This window comes from Dermacentor variabilis, chromosome 10, assembly GCF_050947875.1.
Source record: "Dermacentor variabilis isolate Ectoservices chromosome 10, ASM5094787v1, whole genome shotgun sequence".
NCBI classification, from domain to species: domain Eukaryota; kingdom Metazoa; phylum Arthropoda; class Arachnida; order Ixodida; family Ixodidae; genus Dermacentor; species Dermacentor variabilis.
Window position 1 is genome coordinate 121,991,767 of NC_134577.1, and position 25,046 is coordinate 122,016,812.

A 25,046-nucleotide genomic window follows, 5' to 3' on the forward strand; every position below is an offset into this window, starting at 1 on the left:
GGAAATGTTGAGGGCGAAGGCACCGCAGGTTGAAATAGACGAGTAGACAGGACCAGAGGGCAGGGGTGACCAGGATAGAGCGTCTGCGTCTGAATGCTTTCGGCCTGAGCGATAAACAATGCAGATGTCGTACTTTTGTAGGCGCAACACTTAACGGGCAAGCCGACCGGTTCGATCTTTAAGTGAAGATAACCAGCATAGGGAATGATGGTCGGTCATGATGTCAAATGGACGCCCGTACACATAAGGACGAAATTTTCCGATAGCCCAAATGATGGCCAGACATTCCTTCTCAGTAACCGAGTAGTTCGCCTCGGCTTTGGTAAGGGAGCGGCTGGCATACGCGACGATGTACTCTTTGAAGCCATCCTTGCATTGTGCAAGAACTGCGCCGAGTCCGACACCACTAGCGTCCGTATGTATCGCAGTTGGAGCAGAGGGATCGAAGTGTTGCAGTACTGGAGGCGAGGTGAGAACGCATCGCAGTTATTGGAATGCGTCATCGCATGCCGGGGACCAGGCTGATAGGTCAGAACTGCCAGTGAGAAGCTGGGTCAAGAGAACGATGATAGAGGCAAAGTTACGGACGAAGCATCGGAAATATGAGCACAGGCCAATGAAGCTGCGAAGCTCTTTCATAGTGGTTGGTTTAGGGAACTTGGATACGGCGCTAAGTTTCGTGGGGTCCGGGAGGATACCACCTTTTGAAATTACATGGCCGAGAATAGTAAGCGTGCGAGCACCAAAGTGGCATTTCTTCAAATTTAGTTGCAGTCCTGCAGTGGAGAGGCACGCAAGTACTTGCTCCTTGCTCGAGGTGGCTGAGGTGCGACGCAAAGTCGGTGGAAAAAACCACAATGTCATCTAAATAACAGAGGCACGTTTTCCACTTCAGGCATCGAAGACTGGTGTCCATCATTCACTCTGTCACGGATCTCCTCCGGAGAACACTCTGGCGGAAAGAATGGACTAGGCGACAGGTGTACCCACACAGATGCACATTTAATACCACCCACGCGACACGAACAACAGCACACAAACCTAACAAAACTAACACACAAGATACAAAAACTATCAGTACACACGAACCGGTAACACTGCCACTAGCGTTCTATTGAGAGTGGTTGGCGTTTGTGCTCACGTCTGGTTCGGTGCGGATGTGGTGTGGTGTGGGTCCCGTAGCCGGCGTCGGAGTGGCGTTTGGCGTTCGAGGGCTGGCATCGCTGGAGGCGTCGTTGGTTGCGTCGTACACGCTCCCGGTCCAAGCGCCCGTGGAGGTGTGGCCGATGATGTTGGCATTGGGGCACCACCCGGAAGGGTGGCAGCAGCGGTAGGGACACCCCTGGCTGTAACAGGTGGTGGCGTCCTCCGTGGACTCCCTGGAACGGGCTCAGGAACGGCAGGAAGTCTGCGGTGCAAAGCCGTAGAACACGAGCACGCCGGAGCAGTAGCCGGCGTCGCTCTCTTCCGGTCGAACCGTCCCTGACCCGCCAAGTCTCCGCTGCTTTCTTCTCTCCCCCTGTGTCTCGCCCTTCCTCGCCCTTTTATAGCCTTCTTGTTAGTCCACGTAATCCTTCTCTTCGTCTTCTTCTCTTCTTCACCAATCATCGCTTTCCATCTCACCGGATACTTCTCCACCAATCATCTCTTGTCACCTCACAGAGAACTTCCTCTTTATCTTCTTTCGTCTTCGGCTAATCCACGTCATTCTTAATGCCATCCTCATCGTCTTCTTGAAACCTTTCTTCGTCTACCATTTTATTTTATCTTCCCTCTTATATGTGACACACTCGAAAGTGGCAGGCATGTTACAGAGGCCGAACGGCATGACGGTAAATTCATATAGCCCATCAGGTGTTACGAAGGCTGTCTTTTGGCGATCGGCCTCTGCCACTGGCACTTGCCAGTACCTGGAGTGCAGATCCAGCGAGGAAAAGAATTCCGCTCCTTGCAGACAGTCCAAGGCATCGTCGATGCGCGGCAGAGGATAGACATCTTCGCATGTTATTCAGTTAAGGTGGCGATAGTCGATGCAGAACCAAATGGAGCCATCTTTTTTTTTAACGAGGACAACCGGAGATGCCCAGGGACTGTTAGAGGGCTGGATGATGCCACGCTCCAGCATGTCCTCAATGTGCTGGTTGATGATATGGCGTTCAGCAGCCGACACACGATAGGGACGCTGGCGCAATGGTGTTTGTTGACCGGTGTTGACAAGGTGAACGACTACAGACGCTCGGCCCAAGGACAGTTGGTCAATGTCAAATGAGGAACAAAAACATTGGAGAAGTTTGATGATTTCTGTGTGCTATGTAGGCGTGAGTTCTGCGTCGATGGCACGAGCGAAGACGTCTACAGGGGCAGCGGTCGCGGCAGGAGGAGTAACGGCACAAATCGGAAGTGATGCCGTATCATCAAACATGGTGGCCGGGAGAATGCAATCGAAAGCTTCAGAGGTACCCAGGCACTCGCCGCGGAGGAGGGATGATGGGCAGGCGGACGGATGGCACATGTAAAGGGCAGCAGAACCTTCGCAAAAAGTGATGACAGCAAATGGAAGCAGGAAGTTCCAGTGGTGCGCACAAGTGGCCGACGTTGTAAACAGAACAGATGAGTTCGCAGCAGAGTTACATGACACAGGAACCAGAGCAGCGGAAAAAGATGCGATATCGATGTCAGAGGCGGCAACACTTTAGGAGAAGAATGGTCATCAGGGTCAACGCACGGCACTGGTAACGTAAGTTTGGCGAGCGCAGTCGATAAGAGCTTGATTGACAGATAGGAAATTCCATCCAAGAATAACGTCGTGTGAGGAACGAGATAGGACGACAAATTCGATAACATACATAACACTCTGAATTGACGACCCGGGCTGTGCACGACGCTGAAGGCTGAATGCGATGCGAAGTTGCCATACGCAGAGAAAGAGAGGTAAGGGGAATCATCACTTTGTTCAAATTGCGGCAGAGTTTCTCACTAATAATAGAAACGGCGGCTCCGGTGTCGATAAGTGCATGTACGGTGATGCCGTCTGCGGACAGTTCAATTTCGTTCGCCGGTGCAGAATGAGGCCTTGAAATGTTCGATGTAAACGCAGTTCTTGCATCTGGAACTGCGACTGTTCATTTTTGCTCGGGCTGGGCTGGGGTCGTCGAACCATCGGGGACATGGATCGGCGACGTGGGGAAGGTGACCGGCGTGAATCGAAGGGGAGGTGACTGTAAGATGAGCCCGGAGGAAGGTTAGATGGGTTGTGATGTGGAAGTCGAGCAGGCCTGTAGCTTGAGGTGCCCCCACTGTCGGGTAAGCGGCGGCTGCGGCGGCTGCAACGGCGGCAGAGTTATGCTACGTGGCCCGGAAAATGCAGAAATAGCATATTGGCCGGTTGTCAGGTGTACGCTATGGGTTGACGACAGGGGCTCCAGCAGCCGAGTAAGGGACAACAATTGGGCGTGAAGGTGGCGGCGGCACATGGAAGGTGCCAGTGGCCCAGTTAGGCATCAGGAGCTGGAGGAGCGTAAGGCCAGGCGACAACGTCAGCCTAAGTTAGCGGTCCAGCTGCAGGCTGCAGAGGAGGGGCAGATGGCAGCACAGTGGCAACTTGCGTCTGAATGATGTGATGAAGCGAAGGAGCCGAGGTTGTTGACGGCTTGGGTGTGCTGATCACCAGAGGGGGTTGGCGTGCGACTTCTTGACAGATGAACTGCGAGCCGGTCTTCCACGTCATGGTCGTCTGTGCCGCTAAATATAGCTGGATCGTGCTGCGGGATGACGCCAGAGCAGACGATGGCCGGGGGCACGGGAGCAGCAGCCTGGGACGGTGCCGGTTCATCCATTGCAGTAGCTGGTGGTAGCGTCCAACTGTGGAGTTCCAGGATGTCGAAGAGAAACCCAGCAGCTCCACCAAATACAATGGGGATGTTCGCCTAGCAGCACTAGTTCTATGTTGTAGCTCTAGGCTTAAACAGGTCGGCGTTATGTCGAAACGGGGAAGCAAGCACTTCTCGTCGTCTTCTTCTCTTGCACCAGCACCATGCCCACTGCCCAGTGCCTTCAGTACAGTTATAATACTTCACTATGAGGTAAATAAAGGCTCGTGGATCGCGAAAAATAAATAAATCAGAATATTGAAAATTTTGACAATTCGACCACTTCAATTGCCACGTCTCCCTTTACGGGGAAACATGACTTTCGCATCGCGAAACATGGAAGAAGATAACTGATTTTTTGAAAATCACATTTTCAGTTTCTGTAACCCTTTTTCTGCCTGATTCCGAAATATCATCACTGTAAAGCATGTAGAAGTGCTCTAAAAAATTTATTTTATCAGCAAAGGAGGCAGAAGTTTTACGGAAATCAAGAAAGAATGGCGTTTTTGGCGCACACATAGTATGCGCCAAAGCATGTTTCATATAAGGTCCAAGGGTTATAACACCATCACCGCATGGCTTATGCTATATGTGCGAGCAAAAGCACGTGAGGGGAGCCAACGATCGCAGCTCAATCTTGCGCATGCAAGGGAAGAAAGCGGGCAGGAAGCACGCTGTCTTCCGTCGCATGCGAGGCACCGAGGACGGGAGGAGGGGTGGCGTTGTACTCTGGCAGCAACTGTGTACTGCGGGGATGAGCACAGTCGCGCTGGCTGTACTTTGGAAGCTATTTGCATTGGAGGCAGAGTCTAGGTGCGCTGACGGCTCATGCCTTTATGCGTGCTGTGTTCTCGCCAGTCAGTTTGCGTGGAAGCGATAGACAGCACAAAGCTCACTTCGCTCGCTGCTGCTGTCACGCTTCCTCACGCCGGTGTTTTGACAGTGTCCCCGGCCGTCGAGTTTGCCATAGTGCACTGCCAATATGCTTGTTAATTTACTTAATAAGCAAATGTGAACAAGTTTACATGGCTCAATAAACCTACTATCCTTACTTTGTGCAGTTGTATACTAATTTGCTATCGCAATCGATGGTTTGCCTTTCAGGCAAAACTGCAACTTTTTGAAATGTAAGAGTTAAAAATAAAGTGGGAAGTTCACCACAACTCTTACTCCTCGATTTTTCCCATTTCCTGGCTCTTGCATTTCCTGGCTCATACATATTTCTTTTTTTTTTTTTACGGTTCCGTGAAAAACGAATCAGCGGTGTTCTACTGTAGAAAGCAAACAGTCTGCCAATCTCGCGGAGTTAGCTAAGGCAGCTGATGGCCTCATGGAGCATGCTTGGAGGCATTTGCAGTACAGCCCGGCTTCGCCTGCAAATGACCAAGTGGCAAAGGATCTTGCCGTCTCGTCATCTGTAAATGTGACTGGCCTGTCAGCAGCCCAACAGAGTGTTGATGGCTGCAGCTGTTGTGCCTTCCTCCGCGCCTCTTCACTGCACTCATGCTATCTAGTCTAGTGTCGCAACTACAGTCAAATGGGTACGCGGCCTCCGAGAACCATGCCTTGCCTTGCTTCAATTGGAGCTTTCGGTCCACTTACGCCACCACTCTCTCCTCGCCGCGAGTCGGTCTGTCATTGATTGCGTGTTTTTTAGAGTGCAGTACTTAGGCACCTGTTCCTGCGTTGAAAATTGGCATGCCTCATCCTGTGCACAAATACTCACTAACTTCACTGCAATACACTGAATGCTTCGCCACATCACACAGATGCCGCGTGCTGAATCTATCAGAAATTACCGTTTTCTTTTTTCATAACGAAGAATTGTAGCATGCTCGGTGTTTTAGTAGAGTTTCCCCCTTGGTCTATGCTTTATTCCAATAAGAGATGAGACAATTACGTGTTGGCCATGCACTTTTCCTTCACGCATAGTGGGTACAGTCGAACCCACTTATAACAATATTTAAATGCCACGAAAATTCCGTCGTTATAACCGATATTTGTTAAAACTGGGTTGCATGAAAAAATCAAAATAGCGGGACGGCAGAGATGATCTTAGCAAACTATAATGGCGGGGAGGCCAGGGCACCTCCCCACAACCTCCCTCCATCCAGCTGCTGATTGTGCTCACTTGTTTAACTGCTTCCTAGGGGCTCTGATCACGTGTAGCAAGCCACGACTGTCGGCATTAAAGAATGACACTGCTATAATTGCAAAGAGGGGTCACGGATGACAAGCGATATGCGAGCACCGCCGAGGCAGCGCTTTGGTGGGCCCAAAAGGGGCCTTTAAAAAATGCGAAGAGGTTGCTGAGGCAGCCTGTCAGCTTGAGAAATCCAGAAGAAACACTGAGGCAAGATCGCCGCAAGCGTCTCGTCACATACATCGCATTGCATTGCACGAGAAAACCTTATGCCCATCAGCCTTGCCAACATTCTTCTCCAAGCTATCCGGGTGCTCCACGTAGTGCAGCTGAAAGTTCCTCGCGAAAATGAAGCCCTGAAGCAATTGAATCATCTACTAGGCCTCCTGTGAGGACAACGTTGAGGCAACCTGCCCTACCGCGTCATCGCAGCTGTCGTCGCCGTCGCCATCCTAAGCAAGCACGTTCGTGGCGATCACCTCATCGGTTTAGTTTAAAAATCTAGAACCGTGCGCTTTCTTTTCACCGGCAACGTCATGCATTGCCGATTATCACCGGACGGGTCAGTCACCTTCCGTTTCGGTGGCGAGTCAAAAAGAGGCTGAGAAACGATGTGGCCAGGAACGGTTTCAACGCAACCAACAGAGATGAACACAGGCGATTATGCTGTTTGTAGAACTGCGCCAAATGAGGAGCCAGCGAGCAAGATGTGAGTAGTGCAGTTGGCGCAGTCCATTTGTGTTTCGTAGGGTGGCACAGTGTAGAGATATGGGTGCAGCCCATTTGTGTTCGGAGGGGTGTAAGGGCGACGGGAGAGAGGCGGGTGAAGAAGGCTGGAAAATGAGCGCGCCGCGGCCATTCGAGCAGCAGACCATCATGCAGCAGCTCGAACTTCTTGCTTTCCTTTTTTTCTTTTCAAGGATTTCGCATTTGACTACCTTTCGGCTCGGATTCCGAGCAGCCAGACTTCATCATTATAGCCGATAATGCGGCATCGGGGCATTGCAGTATGCGGGTTATTTCAGCATACAAAACATACAAAAGTTGATGGTGCAGCAGCTTCTCATTGTTATAGTTAGTATCATTATAAGTGGGTTCGACTGTATAAGAAAATCATATCCCTGGAAGAACTGGGTGTCAAAGCTAAGCCGCACGCATGGCTGCAGGAAAGTGCTTATGGTTTGAAGCATGCTTTAAAGGCTTATGGACGCATACCTGCAGATATATGCGCGCTTCTCATTCCGCGTGGCATATGCACTCAGTCACTCTGTGTGGTGTCAAAACATTTTGGACAAGTGTGCGTTCCACATAACGTATGTGGCCTTAAGTCTTACCTCATTGTACTAAAGTTCTCGGAAATATGCACTCTGGCTCCATAATCATGCTGCCGCCACCTTCTTCCTTCTTGATGTGGCGCGTGTCCACGTTCTGCATGAATGCTTTTTCAGCATCGTTGAAAACAGAGTGACGTGGCTTTTGGCAGCGAGGTGTGGCGTTGTCAAAGGCCTGCACACAAACCTTGTGCAATGTTGCACAGGCATTTTTTAAAGCATTTCAAGTTGCTTGCTTCACGTGCCTCGGAGACACCCCAATGCAAGTTATGCGTGCTCTTATCAGCAAATGGACATCAGTGTCCACTGCTGCATCGCGTTCACCCCGGTGGCAGCCCAGCTAGCGGAAGTGGCCTGCGGCGAGAGCCAATAGGCACGCAGCTCTGACCCTTCGGCACCCAGGGGTTATGTTTTCCTTATACACAAACCGGTAAACTAGTTGCAGTTGCCTGACACAGTTCACCAGCATCCTATTTAGTGGCTTCCATCGCCAGGACAGTTCTTGCTGCATCCTTGAATGCGAGGTTGGAACTTGTGAGATCGCAAGCGCATCCCGATATCTCCGGAGCGGCCACGCGGTTATCACGCGATAATCACATGCTCGCTTGCGGAGGGTTGCGGGGAGAGGGCACGTTCTCCGCTCCCGCTGCTCTTCGCGCCTGGCCGCGACGCCGCAGCCAAGGCACCCCGTTCCCTTCTTTCCCTTTCTTGGAACTGGGGAGACTCCCTCTTCGCCGCTCGGGGAGAAGTGCTATTCCCCCAATGCATCTTTGTCTTTTGGCTGAGGAGCTTGCAACTAGCCTTATCTCAATTCAGCCGCTGAGACCGCCATATGCCGTCCCCCTGCAGCGCTCGGCCTTCGTGAGCGACTGACCGCCCTAGGGCCCGAGTGCGGATCCACTCTGGGTGAGCTGAACTCTTATCAGTCCTTTTTGTGGTTTCCAACATTGTGCGGTTTGTGTTGCCTCAGACGTGCGGAACGCTCCGCCGCTGCGGTTTTGTATTTGTGTTTGTGGTTGCTGTTGCTGCGTGTTGGTATTGTACTATAAGGTGAATAAACACCTTAAGTCCGAGACCCACCCTGTCCCCCTGGCCTGAACCAGCCGTGGTCGCAACTCAGTGCGAACTGCGGGTTAGGGGTCACAGCTCTGACTGTTAGGGCTGCTATGAAAGCGCTAGCATGTGACTGCCGCTCCGCCGGCACTGTGTGATCCAGAGAAGGGTCAGGTGCGCATGCGCGATCTTGAGTAATACCCCTATAAGCTCTCGAGTAGCCGTGTCTGAACCACTGCATTGTTTATGTCACATATTATTCAGTTTCTCAGCATGTTGGTGAGTTCGGTTCCATAATTGCAGTGTTCAGACAAACACCTCAAGGTTGCAACAAAGTCGCTGTCTGCTCCTCCTTCGCAACGCCCCCTCAAATTCAAGTGAAACCATTGCACTATGACAGATGGCATGGGGGCATAGTGCCTGCCAAGTACGGCCAGTATCTCATCGAGCATTTTATCTTGGGGTGTTTCCGGCTTTAGAAGGTTGCGAAGTAGTGTACAGGTACGAGGTCTGCAGCAGCTAAAGAAAATTGACCTTTTCTTTGCTGGCACGACGTTGTTGGCTTCGAAGAACTCTTGGACACGCTCCACGTAAGCAAGCCAGGCGTCGCCTTCCCCCTTGAATGCTTTGATCCTATCGAAGGTAGACGTGGCTGTTCATGTAGTTCGGTGCACCTTTGTCGCCAGTTCTGTCACACGTGGAGGCCAAAAGAATTGAGCTGAGACCCAAGCTCAACAGTGGAGATATAATAAGTGGTTTACTGCTACATCCGAACTGCTCAAGCCCTGCTCTCGTGAGTCCCCTTCTGCTCGCAGCAGTAGGTGGTGCCAGTAGCCGGTGGCACTACAGCTGGTACAGCAGTGCACTAACAATTGTCACATTGGCCTAGACATGCACATACTCCGGGACAGTCTAAAGAGGCTGACCAACAATCACAAACTCTTGCTCCTTTGTTGAGCTGGTGAAAATTATGTTAACTTCTGGACTGAAATCTTCAAACCTACCTTTAGACTTAGCTCACTCAAATGCTAAATCATTTGTTGCGAGTCAACTTTGGCATTGCTGAACAGGACAATGTCACCCTGCAAACTGCAGGTTGCTGAGATATTCGCTGTCGATCCTCACAGCTCATTGTTCCCAGTCTAGTAGCATGAATGCTTCTTTCCAGCATGTAGCGAGTAGTGCGCCAGTCTCACAAGATTCAGCACATCAGAGATTGTTGTCTCCTTGTATGACACTTATGGTGTAATAGGATGCAAAACAATGTGAAGTAAGAACTAACACGACATTTCCTGTCCTGTTCTTGGTTCACGTTTTGTGATTACCTGATAAGTATGAACGAACTATCCCAACAAAAAGTAGTGCTAGGTCACGTTCGTGAGAGACTCTTCTTGTGAGATTTATAAATGGGATACAGTTAGTGTACTGGACCAAGTGGCCAACTCCTGCTCTGGTGAGAGCACATTTTTTCATAGCTAAGTATACCTTCCTAATGTGGTTAACCCAGGACTAGTGTAATCTCACTGGCTCCCTGCAGTTTATTATTGTGGTGGAATCAAATGCCACTTCAAACTTGAAAAATATAATTGCTTGGATGGGGATTAGAATAAAGAAGCATGAACACTCCATGCCACCACAATTTCACATCATTTCTCTATAAGTGATATGAAGAAACACACAAAATTATGAGATGTGAATGGATTTTTTCAGTTCACTCTGGCTGCTCTTCGATGATGCCAAACCAACCACGCTGTGCTCCATGACAACTAAGATTGTAGCAGAGTCCTTCCATGTTTTTCTGGTCACGAAACTCCGCCGTCACGCTATGGGAGAGGTTCATATGCTGCCCAAAGGTGCCGCAACACGGCGCCACTGTGCCACAGAGGGCATCGTTCGCGTACCGAAACGCGCGCGCAGTGCGAGGCAAGCTGAGTGATCGGGTGCGTTATGTGCATGTGCTGCGCTATTTTTCGAGTGCTGGGCTGTTTGGTTGAAGTGGCGGGGTGGGACAACGATGCCAAACACGTGTTGCGTGCCTGGGTGTCGTTCCGGCTACAAGGGCACGACCGAAAAGGTGTCGTTGTTCTGTTTACCTAATAACAAGGAGCAGCGCGAGAAATGGAAGCGGGCCATACCGCGGCAGGAAAGTGGCGGTTTTAATTTCGAATCGAAGTATACACGTGTGTGCGCGAAACACTTTGACGCCTCGGACATCGTCACTGCGTACAATTTCAGCATCAACGGCGACGACGTGTCCCTGGAGCGTGAGAAGCCGACGCTGAAGACTAACGCCGTTTCAAAGATGCTTTTAACAAACTTCTTGCATTGTGAATGGTGGACCATTTATAACCGGACGCCTCTGTACTATCTGTATTTCGCTCCGCTTGTTTTACATGATAAATAAATGATTGTGCTTGTATTTTGTTTTGGCACCAACACGTTTTATTTCTTTTCTTAATCGAATTATAAAGTTTTTTTTTTCATTTTTCGACCATGATAAGAATATCAGGACCGGTGATTGCAACATTTTAACACATTGTAAATAGTTGCGAATTAAGAACCAAAATACCTAGTCTCGTCGTTTCTGCGTCGAAACCACGAGCAGCGTGAATAAGTGCTGGGCTTACTGACGCTTCTAAACGACTGCTTGCTAAGGCAATTGCCTAATTACTGCTAGTTTCAACTGAACCTAACACTTCAGGTTCGCCTTAATCCGTTGTTAAAAGCCGCACCGAAGACATTTAGTAGCGAAGTTCGTCTTGCATTATCTTATTCAGAAATGGCATCGCTTTGCAAGAAATCTTAAGCGCATGGAGCAGCTCAGTGCGCTTTTCTTTGTCATGAAGTATTCTACGGTAGCAGCCCTTTGCAATAGCAATTTCATTCTTTTGATCTCGTTATAAGATACTGCCCACAGAGTCCTTCTCTGCCACAGTTTAACAGAAACTGAACAGCTGTGCTCGGCGAACAATCTGGCGCTATGCGCAACGGATAATTGGCGCTTACTCATCTGGTGATAAGTGGGACCACTGGCGTTTTGTTGCGAATGCGCGGTGTTTAATTTAAGGCAAATATTAAAAAGCGGAGCCCACCGAAGCGTTGAGGCGAACGGCGATGATGAAGAAATCCGGACCGAGACCGCCCGGCTGTGTACAGCGGACGCACTTCGACGGGGGCGAAATGCAAAACACCCGTTTATTTAAATTTAGGCGCATTTTAAAGGATCCCAGGTGATCAAAACTAATCCCGAGTCCCCCACTACGGCGTGCCTCATAATCGTATCGCGGTTCTGGCTCTTAAAATTCCAGATCTTTCTTTTTTTTCGGTCTGAGACCACCGCAAGCTCCATGTTATGAGCGGCTTTTTTTTTTCGTCCCGTGCGCTCATATCATCGCAGAAGACACGCTCAGGCAGTATTTAATTATATTCAATGTTAAAAATAGTTACGTGAAACTAAAGCGATGGTTGAGGAAGTTGAGAAAGCTAGAATACCGAGGCTGCCCCACACACAACCACAGCGGCAGCGGCGTTCGCATGCCCTCTCATGCACGGTTGCGCCTCTAGCGGCGGGCGCTGGCGCTATATGAAACTGAGGCGGCAGTTTCGTGACCCGAAAAAACATGGAAGGACTCTGATTGTAGTATGGGATTAGAATAAAAAACATGAACACTCCTTGCCACCGCAATTTCGTATCACTTCTCTATAAGTGATATGAAGAAGCATGCAAAATTATGAGAATGTGAATGGATTTTTCTAGTTCACTGTGGTTGCTCTTTGATGATGCCAAACCAACCAGGCTGTGCTCTATGACAACTAAGATTGTAGTATAGGCTCTGTCCACAAAGCTGCATTATGATTGCCCTCTTTGCTTCCAAACTCAGAAATTCAGTTCTCAAGGAACACCAACACCGGAAGAAGTTTGCCTCTTCTGTGATGCCATGGAAACGAGTGAATGTAATTCGCTGGCACATCTATATAAATCATCTTTGAGTTAACAGTTTTTTGCCAGCACATTTTTAGGCTATCACCAACTTGTGCACAAGCGTTACTTACAGCTGCAGTGGTCGTACTGTGTGTCGAAAAGCACCACTATCCTGGCATCGGGGTCAGGGAAGACATTTTGCAGTCCCTGCAGCAATCCCTCCATGCTGCATGGTGACCTTCCAAACACAAACAGCACCGGAAGTCTTGACGGCATGCTCAGGCAGGAGTGGCCGAAATGGATGATGGCATCCGCCAGAATGTGCTCCGCAGCAGCTTCGTCGACACAGCAACTGGAATTACATTTCCGAGCAAAGTTAGAGCCTATTAAGGCCAAGGCTGGATGTAGCAGTGAGCGGTAATGTTGGAGGCAAACAAGCCTCCTTGAGATATGTCTGTTTGGTCAATGCTTAGATAGGCGTATACTGCCACGTTGTAATTACGGTGAAGAACAGAACCGCCAAAAGCACTAGTAAAAAATTTAACTCTTTATTGGGCAAACCTGTGCCTAGCAAAAGTCGAATCACGATAGTGGCAAGCACAGTTGCCGAAATTTGACCCATGGGTCAAGCACAGCAGCTATTTACATGACTCATGGCACATTTCAATGATGCGTGCACAACTTGATTAGATAAGGCTTTTTTGCTTTAGAATCGGTGACAACATTGAAAATTTCTTTTACATGTAGGTGTACTGTGCCAAACAAAAAGTTGACAGTCACTTTAGCATACACTAAAGGGATGAAGGTGAAAGCCTGCATGCTCACGAGACATTCGTTAAATTAGTCAACATTCTCATTTGTTGTTACTTCCTATTACTTGTTTTCTCTAACCAAAGGTCATGGGTTAGAGTGCCTGAATTAACTCTACCTTAATTAACTGTGCCTTCATTAGCTTTGCCATTGTTAACACCAAAGGCTGCAGGTTCGAGTGTCTTAATGATCTTAATCTTAATCTAATCAACACCAAAGGTCGTGGGTTCGAGTGCCTTAATTAATAATGTGCAAGTGTCAATATCTTGCATCAGTGCCCCAACAATGGTAAGACCATACAACTGTTGGACGTGTAATTAGGTGCGCTTGGAAAGCATTCTAGTACAGTTAAACCTCAATATAGCGAAGTCGGTAAAATCGGCAATTCGCTTCGTTAGATTGAAATTTCGTTCTATTGAAATTCAACCTTTTATGTAAATAATACAGTCGCCGATCGATTTTTCTTACACGGAAAAGGGCTGCAGAATTTTCAAATTATCAAGCAATCGAAAAAAGCAGATTTGAATAAGAAAACAATTCATTTTGATAAATTTGGGATTTGGCAACGAATGATACGGTTTTGTGCAAAGTATTTCGATGATATCTTCTTGGCAGCATGAATTAAGTGAAGCCAGCCACGCTTTCATGTGCACTCTGCTCCTGCGGCTGATAGCGTCGCCTGCACTGGGAAGACACTGTCAGGAAAAGCGCCAACAGAGGGGAGCGAATGCTCCGTCTCCCTCTCGCTCTAACGGGTCACCGAAACTCGAGATTACGCAATCTCCAATACTAAATGCATGGTAAGACAGTTTACACGGTGCCACACCGTCTCAACACGGCGACTCTTTGCATATGCGGCATATTACCTCTAAAGCATGGTGCACTGCTGCGTATGTGCTCAGCCACGCTTACAGCCATGTGACGCACTCTGCCCCCTCGCGCGCGCGCGCGCTTGATCACGTTATTGCGAGCCTGCTCCCCTCTTTCCTCGTGCCGGAAGGCACAGCACTTGTGAAGCCACCGTCTTTCTTGTCTCACCTTCGTACACTTTCACTCGCACCTAAAGCACACAGTGCGCATGGTGTTATAGGATCTTATCGCTCTTGGACTTTAACGGAACATGATGCAGCTCCACTTCGGTGGTCACTCTTGTTGCGCGATTTGAGAAGTGCGCTTGAAAAACAGTCGCTGGTAATTCAATCATTCGACCATATGCATTCACGGACGTTTCTATTTATTGTCTCGGCATTACTTTGCGGTGGCAGTGAAATGTTGTTATATTTAAATGGCACATAAACATGCTTCATTATATTGAGGTTCTAAATACATGGTGTTTTATGGACGAGAGGTTATGAAAAGTTAGGTACTTCGTTATATATTGAGAATTTCATTATACTGAAGTTCATTATATTGATGTTTAACTGTACAAGCAGACAAGAGCAAGAGGAGACAGGATGTCTATGTCTCCATGTTCTTTTATTCCTATGCCAGTGCCTACACCAGTGGGTTCCGATGAGTCACAAACTGAAACCTGCTCTGGAAGAAGGCACTCCATGCTGTTACTCAAGCTTCCTTGTACACAAAGTGAAGATACACCCATCTGCATGTTGATGGACAACCTCAGCTCATGCAGTGAAACTCCGTGGTATGTGGGACTGGAGCGTAAGGAGGACAATGACACAGACCTGGGCGAGCTCACACTTGGTGCCGTCACAGCCAGCCAGCACAAGCTGGCAAGGAGGTCTACTGGCCCCTAGTTAGACTGCTGCTGTCACTACACGGATGTGTACTCGCTGCTGATTCTGCTACTTGGTCTTGGGTTTACGCAGTGCCTTCTGGCTTTGTAGCAGAGATGGTATCGGTTGATCTCTTAGCCTGCGGGCTGATGTACTTGGAAAGCATTCTGGTGCAAGCAGACAAGAACAAGAGGAAGATGTGATGTCTACCTCACCCTCTTATTCTTGTCTGCTTGTGATAAAATGCATTCTGAATGGTAAAAGTCCTTTACTTGAAAAATTCTTGCACTTATAACGCTGCATCTATTTCAGCATGTAAAATTGCGTGACAGACACTGTGGGTAATGGCCACATGTTCTGTTACTAGGTGTATACTAGAATACTAGATTGTGTGACAGCAAAATTAGAATTTACTCTTTAAATTTTGATGGGCAAAACATGAATGCAATGTTGTCCAGTTTTTATTAAAGAAATAAAACGGTTCTACTCTTATGGAGTCTTGGTCACTGAAAGACAGGTTGGTTGTATTTATTTATTTATTTATTTATTTCAAGTACCTGCAGCGCCCGAAGGCATTACTGCAGGGGGAAATACACAGTGTTACATAAGCTCGATGAAATACAGAACTGATCGACCAAAAATAACACAGCAATAGAAAAGTTCACGCCACTATAAGTTCAAAGAAATGCTCTGAATGATGCTTCAGTGCGACAATCAGCAATTTCCTGTGGTAGCTGATTCCACTGTTATATTGTGTGTGCCTGACGAAGGCTGATAAAGTCCAAGGTATTAAAGAAGCCTGTCTGGTTGGGATGAAACATATTAAAGGGTAAAAAATCCGTGCTATGGCGATCAAACTTTCTGACTTGACGACTTTAATGAACAGACTTTTTGTTAAATACCTGAATAGCATAACATGCATTTTTCACCCTTTAATATTGTTACGTGTGGAAAGACACAGACGAAAGATGCTATTTACCCGCTATTTACACTGGAGCCAGGCAGCCAGGCTGACACTCGCTCGTGCCAAGGGCACCGATCGACTTCTTCGTCGTTCTCACAGCGGCTCGTCTCTTGAGCATCGCTCAATGATAGCGTAATATTACCTCCGGCGGCAAAAGCACCGTCACGGTGCTGTTAAATATCCAAGGTGCTTGGAGAGTTGTAGGGTTTGAGTTGGGCAACGTGGACAATGTCACTGGTTGTCACAGCGGAGGACATAGTGGGCGTGGCTAGAACAATTTCATAGGTGACATCGGTCACTTTGCGTATCACACGATATGGGCCTGTGTAACAGGAAAGCAGTTTTTCACAAAGGCCAACTTTACGTGATGGTGACCAAAGCAACACAAGGGCGCCGGGCACAAAATGGACATCACGGTGACGGAGGTCGTAGCGTTGTTTCTGCTTGTTTTGAGACACTTGTAGACGAGCGCGCGCAAGTTGGCGAGCATGGTCAGCATGGGCGATTGCATCACGGACATAATTGCTAGTTGAAGCTGTGCCGGACGGAAGCACAGTGTCCAGTGGTAGCATCGGTTCGCAGCCATACAAGAGGTAAAACGGGAAAAAGCCAGCAGTTTCGAGATGGGAAGAGTTGTATGCAAAGGTAATGTAAGGTAGAGCCAGGTCCCAGTCACGGTGGTCGTCTGAAACGTATTTGGATAGCATGTCTGTAAGGGTGCGGTTCAAATGCTCAGTGAGGCCGTTTGTTTGGGGGTGGTAGGAGGTGGTAAATTTATGCTGTATTGAGCAGGCACGCATGATGTCATCAATGACTTTGGCCAAAAAGGTGCGGCCGCGGTCTGTAAGCAATTGACACGAAGCACCATGCATCAAAATGATATCATGTAGGAGGAAGTCTGCAACATCAGTTTCACAACTGGTCGGAAGAGCACAGGTTACGGCGTAGCGGGTCGCGTAGTCTGCCGAAACTGCAACCCACTTGTTTCCTGATGTAGATTCTGGAAATGGGCCGAGAAGGTCCAAGCCGACATGATGGAAGGGCTCGACAGGGATGTCGAGCGGCTGCAGGTAACCAGCGAGGAGCTGGGAAGGCTTCTTGCGCTGTTGGCAAAGTTCACAAGCGGCGACATAATGTTGTACGGAACGGGCAAGGCCCGGCCAGAAAAAACTGCGACGTACACGGTCATAGATTCGAGCTACGCTGAGGTGTCCTGCCGTTGGTGCGTCGTGAAGCTCTTCTAGAATGGTGGAGCGGAGGTGTTTAGGTACTACAAGCAGGAACTCAGAGCCGTCCGGATGAAGGTTACGATGGTACAGAGTACCGTCACGGAGGACGAAGAGGCGTAGAGCAGCATCGGCCGGAGAGTGTTCAAAACGGTCGATGAGTGCTCTGATGTAGGCGTCACTGTGTTGCTTGTCGGTGAAATGAAGCAGCTGGGATACAGAGAATACGCAAGAAGCACTGGCAATATTGGAGGAGTCAGAGTCGTCAACAGGGTAACGCGACAAACTGTCAGCGTCTTGGTGCAGACGGCCAGACTTGTACACCACGGAATATGAAAATTCCTGTAGCCTCAAAGCCCATCGACCAAGCCGGCCTGTAGGATCTTTTAGCGATGAGAGCCAGCAGAAAGCATGATGGTCAGTGACTACAGAAAAAGGGCGACCGTAAAGGTAAGGACGGACCTTCGCAACCGCCCAGACAACAGCAAGGCATTCGCGTTCCATAATGAAATAGTTGCGCTCCGATGGTGCTAGGAGGCGGCTCGCATAAGCAATAACGCGATCCTCGCCACACTGACGCTGGGCTAAGATGGCACCTACGCCATGACCGCTGGCATCTGTAAGTAATTCTGTAGGGGCATCAGGGTCGAAGTGGGCGACACACTGAGCTTGTCACCATGCCTTCCGGTGACGAGCCCGCCTCTACAACGGCTTCGGCTTGTCCAACTGCTCCAATCGTCATGGTTGCCCCACATCGTGACCCAGGTGTGTTCTCTGGCCTGGAGGGACAGGATTTCGATGACTGGATCAAGCTCTATGAACACGCCAGCGCTAATAACAGGTGGGACCCAACGATTATGCTCGCCAATGTCACCTTTTATCTCGGCAGCACCCCACGCGCATGGCACCAAACGCATGATGACAAAATAACCAGTTGGGACAGTTTCAAAGAAAAGCTACGGGAACTGTTCGGCGACCCCATTGGGCGCAAGGCTGCCGCGAGAAAGGCTCTTGCGTCTCGTGTTCAGTCACCTGCAGAGCCATACGTTTTCTACATCCTCGACGTCTCGGCTCTATGCCGTAAAGCTGACGATAATATGTCCGAAGCAGATAAAGTGGCACATGTGCTAAAAGGCATCGCCGACGACGCTTTCAGTTTGCTTGTTTTCAGCAACGTCTCGACTATCGACGCCATTATAAAAGAATGCCGTCGCCTTGAACAGGCCAAGAGAGTATCTCACACCACATTGCGCGGCTACCCAATACTGCTGCTACGTAGATATGTGAGGGTCAACCTCGTCAGACCACCACCTGTGACGACGTCACCCGTATTGTTCACCGCGCACTCGGGGCCGCCTGTTCGCCAGCCTTCTCCACGACGCCTCCCGATCTGCCAGCAACCATCATTGCGATGATTCAGGCCGTCATCAGACAGGAATTTGAAAACATGGGTCTGAACACCGTGCGTTCCACGTCTCGACCCAGCATTCCCCAGTTATCTAGCGGCCCTCCTCGTCCCTGGCAGTCCTTTTCTGCCACATCTCGCCGCAACCCATCCGAATGGCGTACCCCTGATGACAGGCCGATCTGCTTCCACTGCTGTCGCATCGGCCATGTCGCCCGTCACTGCTGCAACCAATGGCCACCACCTCCTCGGACTTACGCGGCCCCTTATACCCCGGCACCTCCACCAGAAATGTTACGTGTGGAAAGACACAGACGAAAGATGCTATTTACACGCTATTTACACTGGAGCCAGGCAGCCAGGCTGACACTCGCTCGTGCCAAGGGCACCGACCGACTTCTTCGTCGTTCTCGCGGCGGCTCGTCTCTTGAGCATCGTTCAACGATAGCGTAATAATATGTTTCACTGAGACCAGATAAGCTTAGAACTCCTGGACTTTGTGGAAATTTATTTTTGGCTGCTAGTGACAATGCATGCAGTGCCATCTGATGATGGGTGCAAGCAGCAGGCCTGGCTTGCACCACAGCTTTTCTGTCTTTACACGCAGGTGCATGCAAGAAACAGCTAATTCTTTAAACGCTGTAATACCAATAGGTGCTGTGGGTGTGAAATGCATTTGCCTTCCTTCCATGGAAACTGCTAGTGCTGAAAATCAGGCATGACAGCACAGGGGCCAGGCTGTGGAAAACAGTGATGACAGTGCAACACACTTCAAAAATGAAAGCAGTTCAATTTAGGCTGTAGTAACAAAGGGAAGTGCAGGAAGAACACAAATGTAACTCATGCTTTCCTGTGATGAGATATTGGGCACACAAGTGCTTTTGCGCTGCTGCCCTGTTAGGCGTGTCATTTTTTTTCTCTTATGTTCTATGTCTTATCTGCCTATCTAGGGACAAGTAAAAGACGAGTTTTATGTTGTGTCACAAGTTATACTTGTGAAACTTCATTGTCCTTTTTCTTGACTTCTTACATTAAGTACACTACACTTTCCATGTCCCGAAAAAGGTGTTGAATGTGCAAGTCTTGCTAGCTTTTTAGTTGTGCTAGTCACCGTACTCTCAGCTTTTAGTACATCCTGTGTGCACTTCAAATGGGTATGTCTGTAAAACCATAATGTCGTGCCATGCAATATTTACTTGCTATATTACTCTATATGCTTGTAACACTTCCAAATCAACCAAATGTTCTGCCTAATGTTCTGCATGTCTAAAAAAAGAAAACCAAGTGAAGGTCCAGAGAACACCTTCCATAGGATGTGTCGCCTAGAATGAAGAGTTCAGCCGGAACACTAGCCTGGAGTGCTAATGTTACGTTCACGGAGTCGACCAACATTTCGTCTGGGAACTGCAGAGCTACCTGGAAATGAAAAAAAAAGCAACATTAATGAAAAGGTTAACTACACTATTAGTACAAAAGAAAATAGCAGCTCTATCAGATCACACTTTCTGAACATCAAGGTGATTGTTTTTTTGGGCATGGTTTTTTGAACTTCGAATGCATCAAGTGGAACGCTTAGGAAGAATGCATCCATGGCAACTATGTTGCTGCTTTTATCTAATGTTTCTAGCGTGAAACACTAGATCTGCTATCAATTAAGCACTGCTGACACACATACTACACAGATCCACGTCGCAGAGGCTGGAGACTTCTGCTTGGGAAGCAACCACAATCGCCTGACGTGTTTTGGCATCCACCTACCAAGAGCCTAGTTGCACAATACATGACAGACAGACATGGCCAACAGACATGTCCAAGGTGGCAAACAAGTCAGTTACCCAGCAATTTGAGAAACGAGTCATCCACAAGACACTGGCCGCTGACATATTCGAAGATCTTAACAGTGCTGCATGATGTTTTATCATGAAATCTGCTCCAAGAAATGAGGGGGCACGTAGATGCAAGAGTCAAAGGGATATGAAGCGAGGGTGGCTCTTGAAGTGCGACGGGCTGCAAATTGAGCTGGATGGAATATCTAGGCAAGAAGAGGCAAATGCAGCAAATTGTGCATGCACAAAATAGCCACAAATGATGACCAACTACTGCAGTTGCTGGCACCAGTGGAGTGCTGTGTGTGTCCCTTTGTGTCCTCTCTTGTCCCATCTTTGAATCGTGCTACCATACTCCCCTTGAAGATGCAATGATACCAGCAAGTTGTGGTACATTAAAACATTCTTCGACTGCAAGGCAACAGCCTGCAATTTTTGCAATGACAACACATGAGAAAAGGCAAGGGACATTGTGAACCTTCTTAATTCACACATACAATTGACACACACGCACATACTATGACAGTGAGTCTTGGTAGGGTTGAATGTTAAGCTAGTTGCTAGCACATTGTGAATGCTGCGCTGAGCGTCAAAACTGCATGAAAAGAAGAGGCGAGACAGACAGGAGGAGCGTCTGTGCTGTGTGCTTAAACTCCATTTTTGCAATTTTTCCAGTCAGCATGGCGTTCACGACAGCGAGTCATTTGACCTACCGTATTTTCCGGTGTATGAGTCAAATTCTTTTTCTGAAGTTTTCATCGGTGCGTTTTATAGAACGGTGTGACTTGCACACTTCTTTTTTTTTCAGAAAACACTACCACAAAAATCAGATTGGATGCTATGGCCACGCAAAGTGTGCTACAGGTTGTGTGCATGCTATGGAAGTACTGGGTTCTTCTTGCGATCATGTTGCCGAGCGCCATGCAAGAAGGGCGGAGGAGCAACGCAAGCGGTCGCAGGGCAACCGCAAGTCGACAGACTCCGAAGTCGTCACATCTGCAGATTAGTTTCAAGATACGGCACGCACCACTGTGCAGACTATGCAGTTGCCACCAGAGTACAAGCCACCCCCCCCCCTCACTCCCAGCGCTGCAGTCCCACTTTCTTCTCTTGTGTGCCATTCAGCTCACCATCACATGATTTCACTTGCACTTACAGCATACGGCGTGTGGAGACTATGTTATCGCCTCTGAACTTTTTAAGGAACATTGCAAGATGGAGCTCACAAGAGCCCTGGGACCACCAGTCCAAAGGAGAACTAGTGGGAGGTGATGTGACTGGTGATGTGATCATGCCATCTCCTGATGGGATTACGGATGGCAAATAGTCTGGATGAAATCCTGGCAGGGCTCGTGAAATGCCCGAGAGAAAGTGCTCGAGGACATCTTACAGAGATTTTCATCTATACAGCAACAACAGTGGTAGGCAGCTTTGGATTTGGCTGCATGGAGCCTGTCACTGTTTGCGGAGGCCTGAAAAAAAGGATGCCCTTTCTCTCTCCAGCTACAGAAGTTGTATAAGTAAAGTGATGCTTGAGCATGCCTTTATTGTATCTGGCTTTGTTTTCTTGGTAAACTTTCATTGTGGTGGATTGTCACATGCCCGGATGTTGCAGGGGCTTGTCTTTGCAGATGATCTGGTGCTCCTGGCACAAAACATGGAGCAACTGCAAAACCTGGTCCAGCTATCTGCTAACTACCTGGCATTACGGAGCCTGACCTTTAATGTCAAAAAGTTTGCAGTTCTCCATTTCTCGGGGCTTATGGACAAGCATGACCTGCTGCTAACGAGAGGCAAGGCCACACCGCAAACTGTGTAATACTGCTACTTTGGAGCGATCTCCTGCAGGAGTGTGTTACGGGGCCCGCAGGGCGAAGCTGAACCAATAGTCACATCAACCGAGTGATGCCCTATGGAGATGATGTCTATGGGGCATCAAATGGTATGTGATGGGGTGTGCACTATGCAAAGTGGTACAGATCTTGAGCTTGACTTTTGTGAATGCCATTACGTGCCTACAGTGAGTACTCATTCTTGACTGGAATGCAGCCAACAGGAGGTGGGCACTACAGCAGGCAGTGAGCGTGACATCGGATGGTCATCATTTGAGGCCTGGGAGGCCTGCAGCAACATATTGTTCGAGGCCTGCCTTCGTTGCCTGGATGACTCGTGATAGGCCAGGGGCACAGTGATCCAACACTGTGTAACTGCTGTGAGGCAAATTTGGCTTCTTCGGCAAAGAAACCAACAGTACCATTGAATGTCATAAAACTCAGTCTGTGCGGAGACATGTGCGAGACGGTAAGGGCACAGTCGTGACTGTGTAAAACAAACATCCACACAGCAGACACATATAGTGCACAAGACCGTCATTGCCAGGGATAGCCTATACGATAACAGAAAAGGTGATGCATTGCAACTCAAGGGGTAAAGTGTAAGTTCAAGTTCAAAGTGAGTTCAACTCAAGGAGCAAGGTGTAAGTTCACCTACTGCTGCCATTTTGATTCTGCTCCTCAAGTTGAAGCCATATGTTACAGCTGTGCAGGCCAGATATGAGACTGCTGATCACACTACACTTGAATGCATCTTTCTCCCCAACCAACAAAAGACACTACTCAGCTGTGCAATGGAGGGGGAGGAAAATGATTTCAGAATGTCAACCACAAATGCTTGCCTCTGATTCTTGTGGAAGACCATGCTGCACTGAACAGGGACATGGCAGCACATCAGTGCAAGCGGATGCACAATGCTCTATTAAAGATAAGTTTCTGTACCTTTTTCCCCTGGCTAGGCTACAGAATCTTTGGCCACATGCCGCATCGAAATCAACACATCTCACCATCGCGGGTGGTGGAAAACGCGAAAGAGTTGAGTGACCATGCACTGAAAGTGATATAAACGAAAGGAGCCATCTGAGAATACTGAGATCATGCTATGCTGTCATAGGATTGGCATTATACAAGTCAAATAAAGAACCAGTTGCTTAGTTATAATTTTGATCTATTGTTACTCGTTAGCGTCACTGCAGTTCGAATAAAACGTTATACACCCGCCGCGCTATCTCAAGGTCACAGCTTCGAGCCTGGCATTGCGGTGGCACTCCGATGGAGGCAAAATAATGCAGAAACGCTCGTGTACTATAACGGCACATTAAAGAACTCCAGGTGGTCACAATTAATCCCGAGTCCCCCATGATGGCATGCCTCATAATTAGACTGTTATTGTTACTTTGGCATGTAAAACCTTAAAACGTATTCCCTTTTTTTTTTAAATGTTACATAACAATGTGAAGTACACCATGAGTATGCTGAGCCTAGCTGGTACAAAACTGAAAGTGCTTCTGACCACAAAACAGCAAGCGATGCATGGTCGTGCAATCTGCCCACCGGATGGATGAATGGATGTTATTAGCGCCCCCTTTGAAACGGGGCGGTTGGATGCACCACCAAGCTCTTGATATTATGCTGCCTAATGTCCTACCTAGGTTAAAAAAGAAAAAAAAAAAACCCATGAACTCCCACAACCAAATTTCCTGATCCCCTATTGCGAACTTTGCTTTTGTATGTCACCATTCTTTGTCCTTTCCCTACTTTTCTTCCACCAATCTTCCAATCACCTCTTAATAATCTCTATTGCAGACATGTTTACTTTTCCACTGCTCTCGCTGGACCCAAGGGCTTCAAGGAGGCCAGTGGTGCCTAAGTCGACCACTGGGCAGTCTGTCTTCACATTCTAATAAAAATGCTCTATAGTTTCCCTAGCTTTACCGCAGCAAGCACATGCTTATTCTTCCTTCTTATATCTCGCTTTATAGGTCCGTGTTCTAAGGCATTCCAATCTCACACCGAAAAGTAATGAGCTTCCCTTTGAGTTATCATAAATTGTTCCTTTCCTGATTTCATTTTTTCCTCTCAAGTAGTTACTCATGGCAGGTTTCTTTTCCATTGTCACCACCCATGAGATTATTTCGGCCTCTCTGACTTTCCGCTTGACGTTCTTTGTTGCTGTGTTGCCCACCTTACAGGCCGCAGACTTGCTGGTAAGCTTTCTAGTTCTTTTCCTCCACTGTGAGGAGGAGAAATAAACTCTATTTGTACACAGCAGATTCAAGACCTAGGCCTCTCTACCTAGATGACAGCCTCCAGCCCTTGGGCCCTGGCGGCACCTTCGGCCTGCTGGATTGCCTTGAGTTGGCCTTCTGGTGCACAGCTGCGCAACGCGGTCTCCCACTGCTCTCTGGTCTTATTTTGTTGTGTGGGTGTCTGAGGACAAGCCCAAACCATATGTTGTAGGCCCGCCCTTTCTTGACAGAATCTACATCTATCCGTGTAAAGGTCCTGGTAGTAGCGGTGGTAGGCCACCAGGTTAGGATATGTATCTGTTTGTAAGAGGCGCCATGCCGTCACTTGCCGTCTACTCAGTGAGGAGTGTACCGGGGGGAAATGGGCCCTTCCTAATTTATAGTGTTTGGTGATCTCGTTAAAGCTGGTCATCCGGTCTCTCTCCATTCCCAGTATTTGTTGTGTGTCACCTGCTTGGCCCGTCAGCTCTCGAGCCAGGTTGTGCGCTATTTCGTTCCCGGGAAGGGAGGAGTGTGTGGGTGTCCACATAATGCAAATGTCGCGATCTTCACGAAAGTTGTCTAAAATTCTAAGCGCATCCGGCGAGATTCTTCTTTTTGCATAGTTCTTGATAGTTGTCTTGCAGTTGCTTACTACGATGTTAGCTTCTGTGGAGGCTATTGCCAGTGCTAAGGCAGCC

The 25,046-nt window shown here is 48.4% G+C and overlaps 1 protein-coding gene across 2 annotated transcripts in view; it reads right to left on the bottom strand.

The window, feature by feature from the left end:
* Dph2 (Diphthamide biosynthesis 2) overlaps positions 1–25,046 on the bottom strand; it is a 67,953-nt gene that overhangs the window by 36,642 nt on the left and 6,265 nt on the right. For both annotated transcript variants that reach the window (XM_075673361.1, XM_075673362.1), the window contains exons 2-3: positions 19,763–19,875; positions 12,450–12,670 (exon numbers count right to left, since the gene is read on the bottom strand). In XM_075673361.1, coding sequence (XP_075529476.1) covers positions 12,450–12,670; positions 19,763–19,875 — 334 coding nt within the window. The remainder of the gene's footprint in view (positions 1–12,449; positions 12,671–19,762; positions 19,876–25,046) is intronic.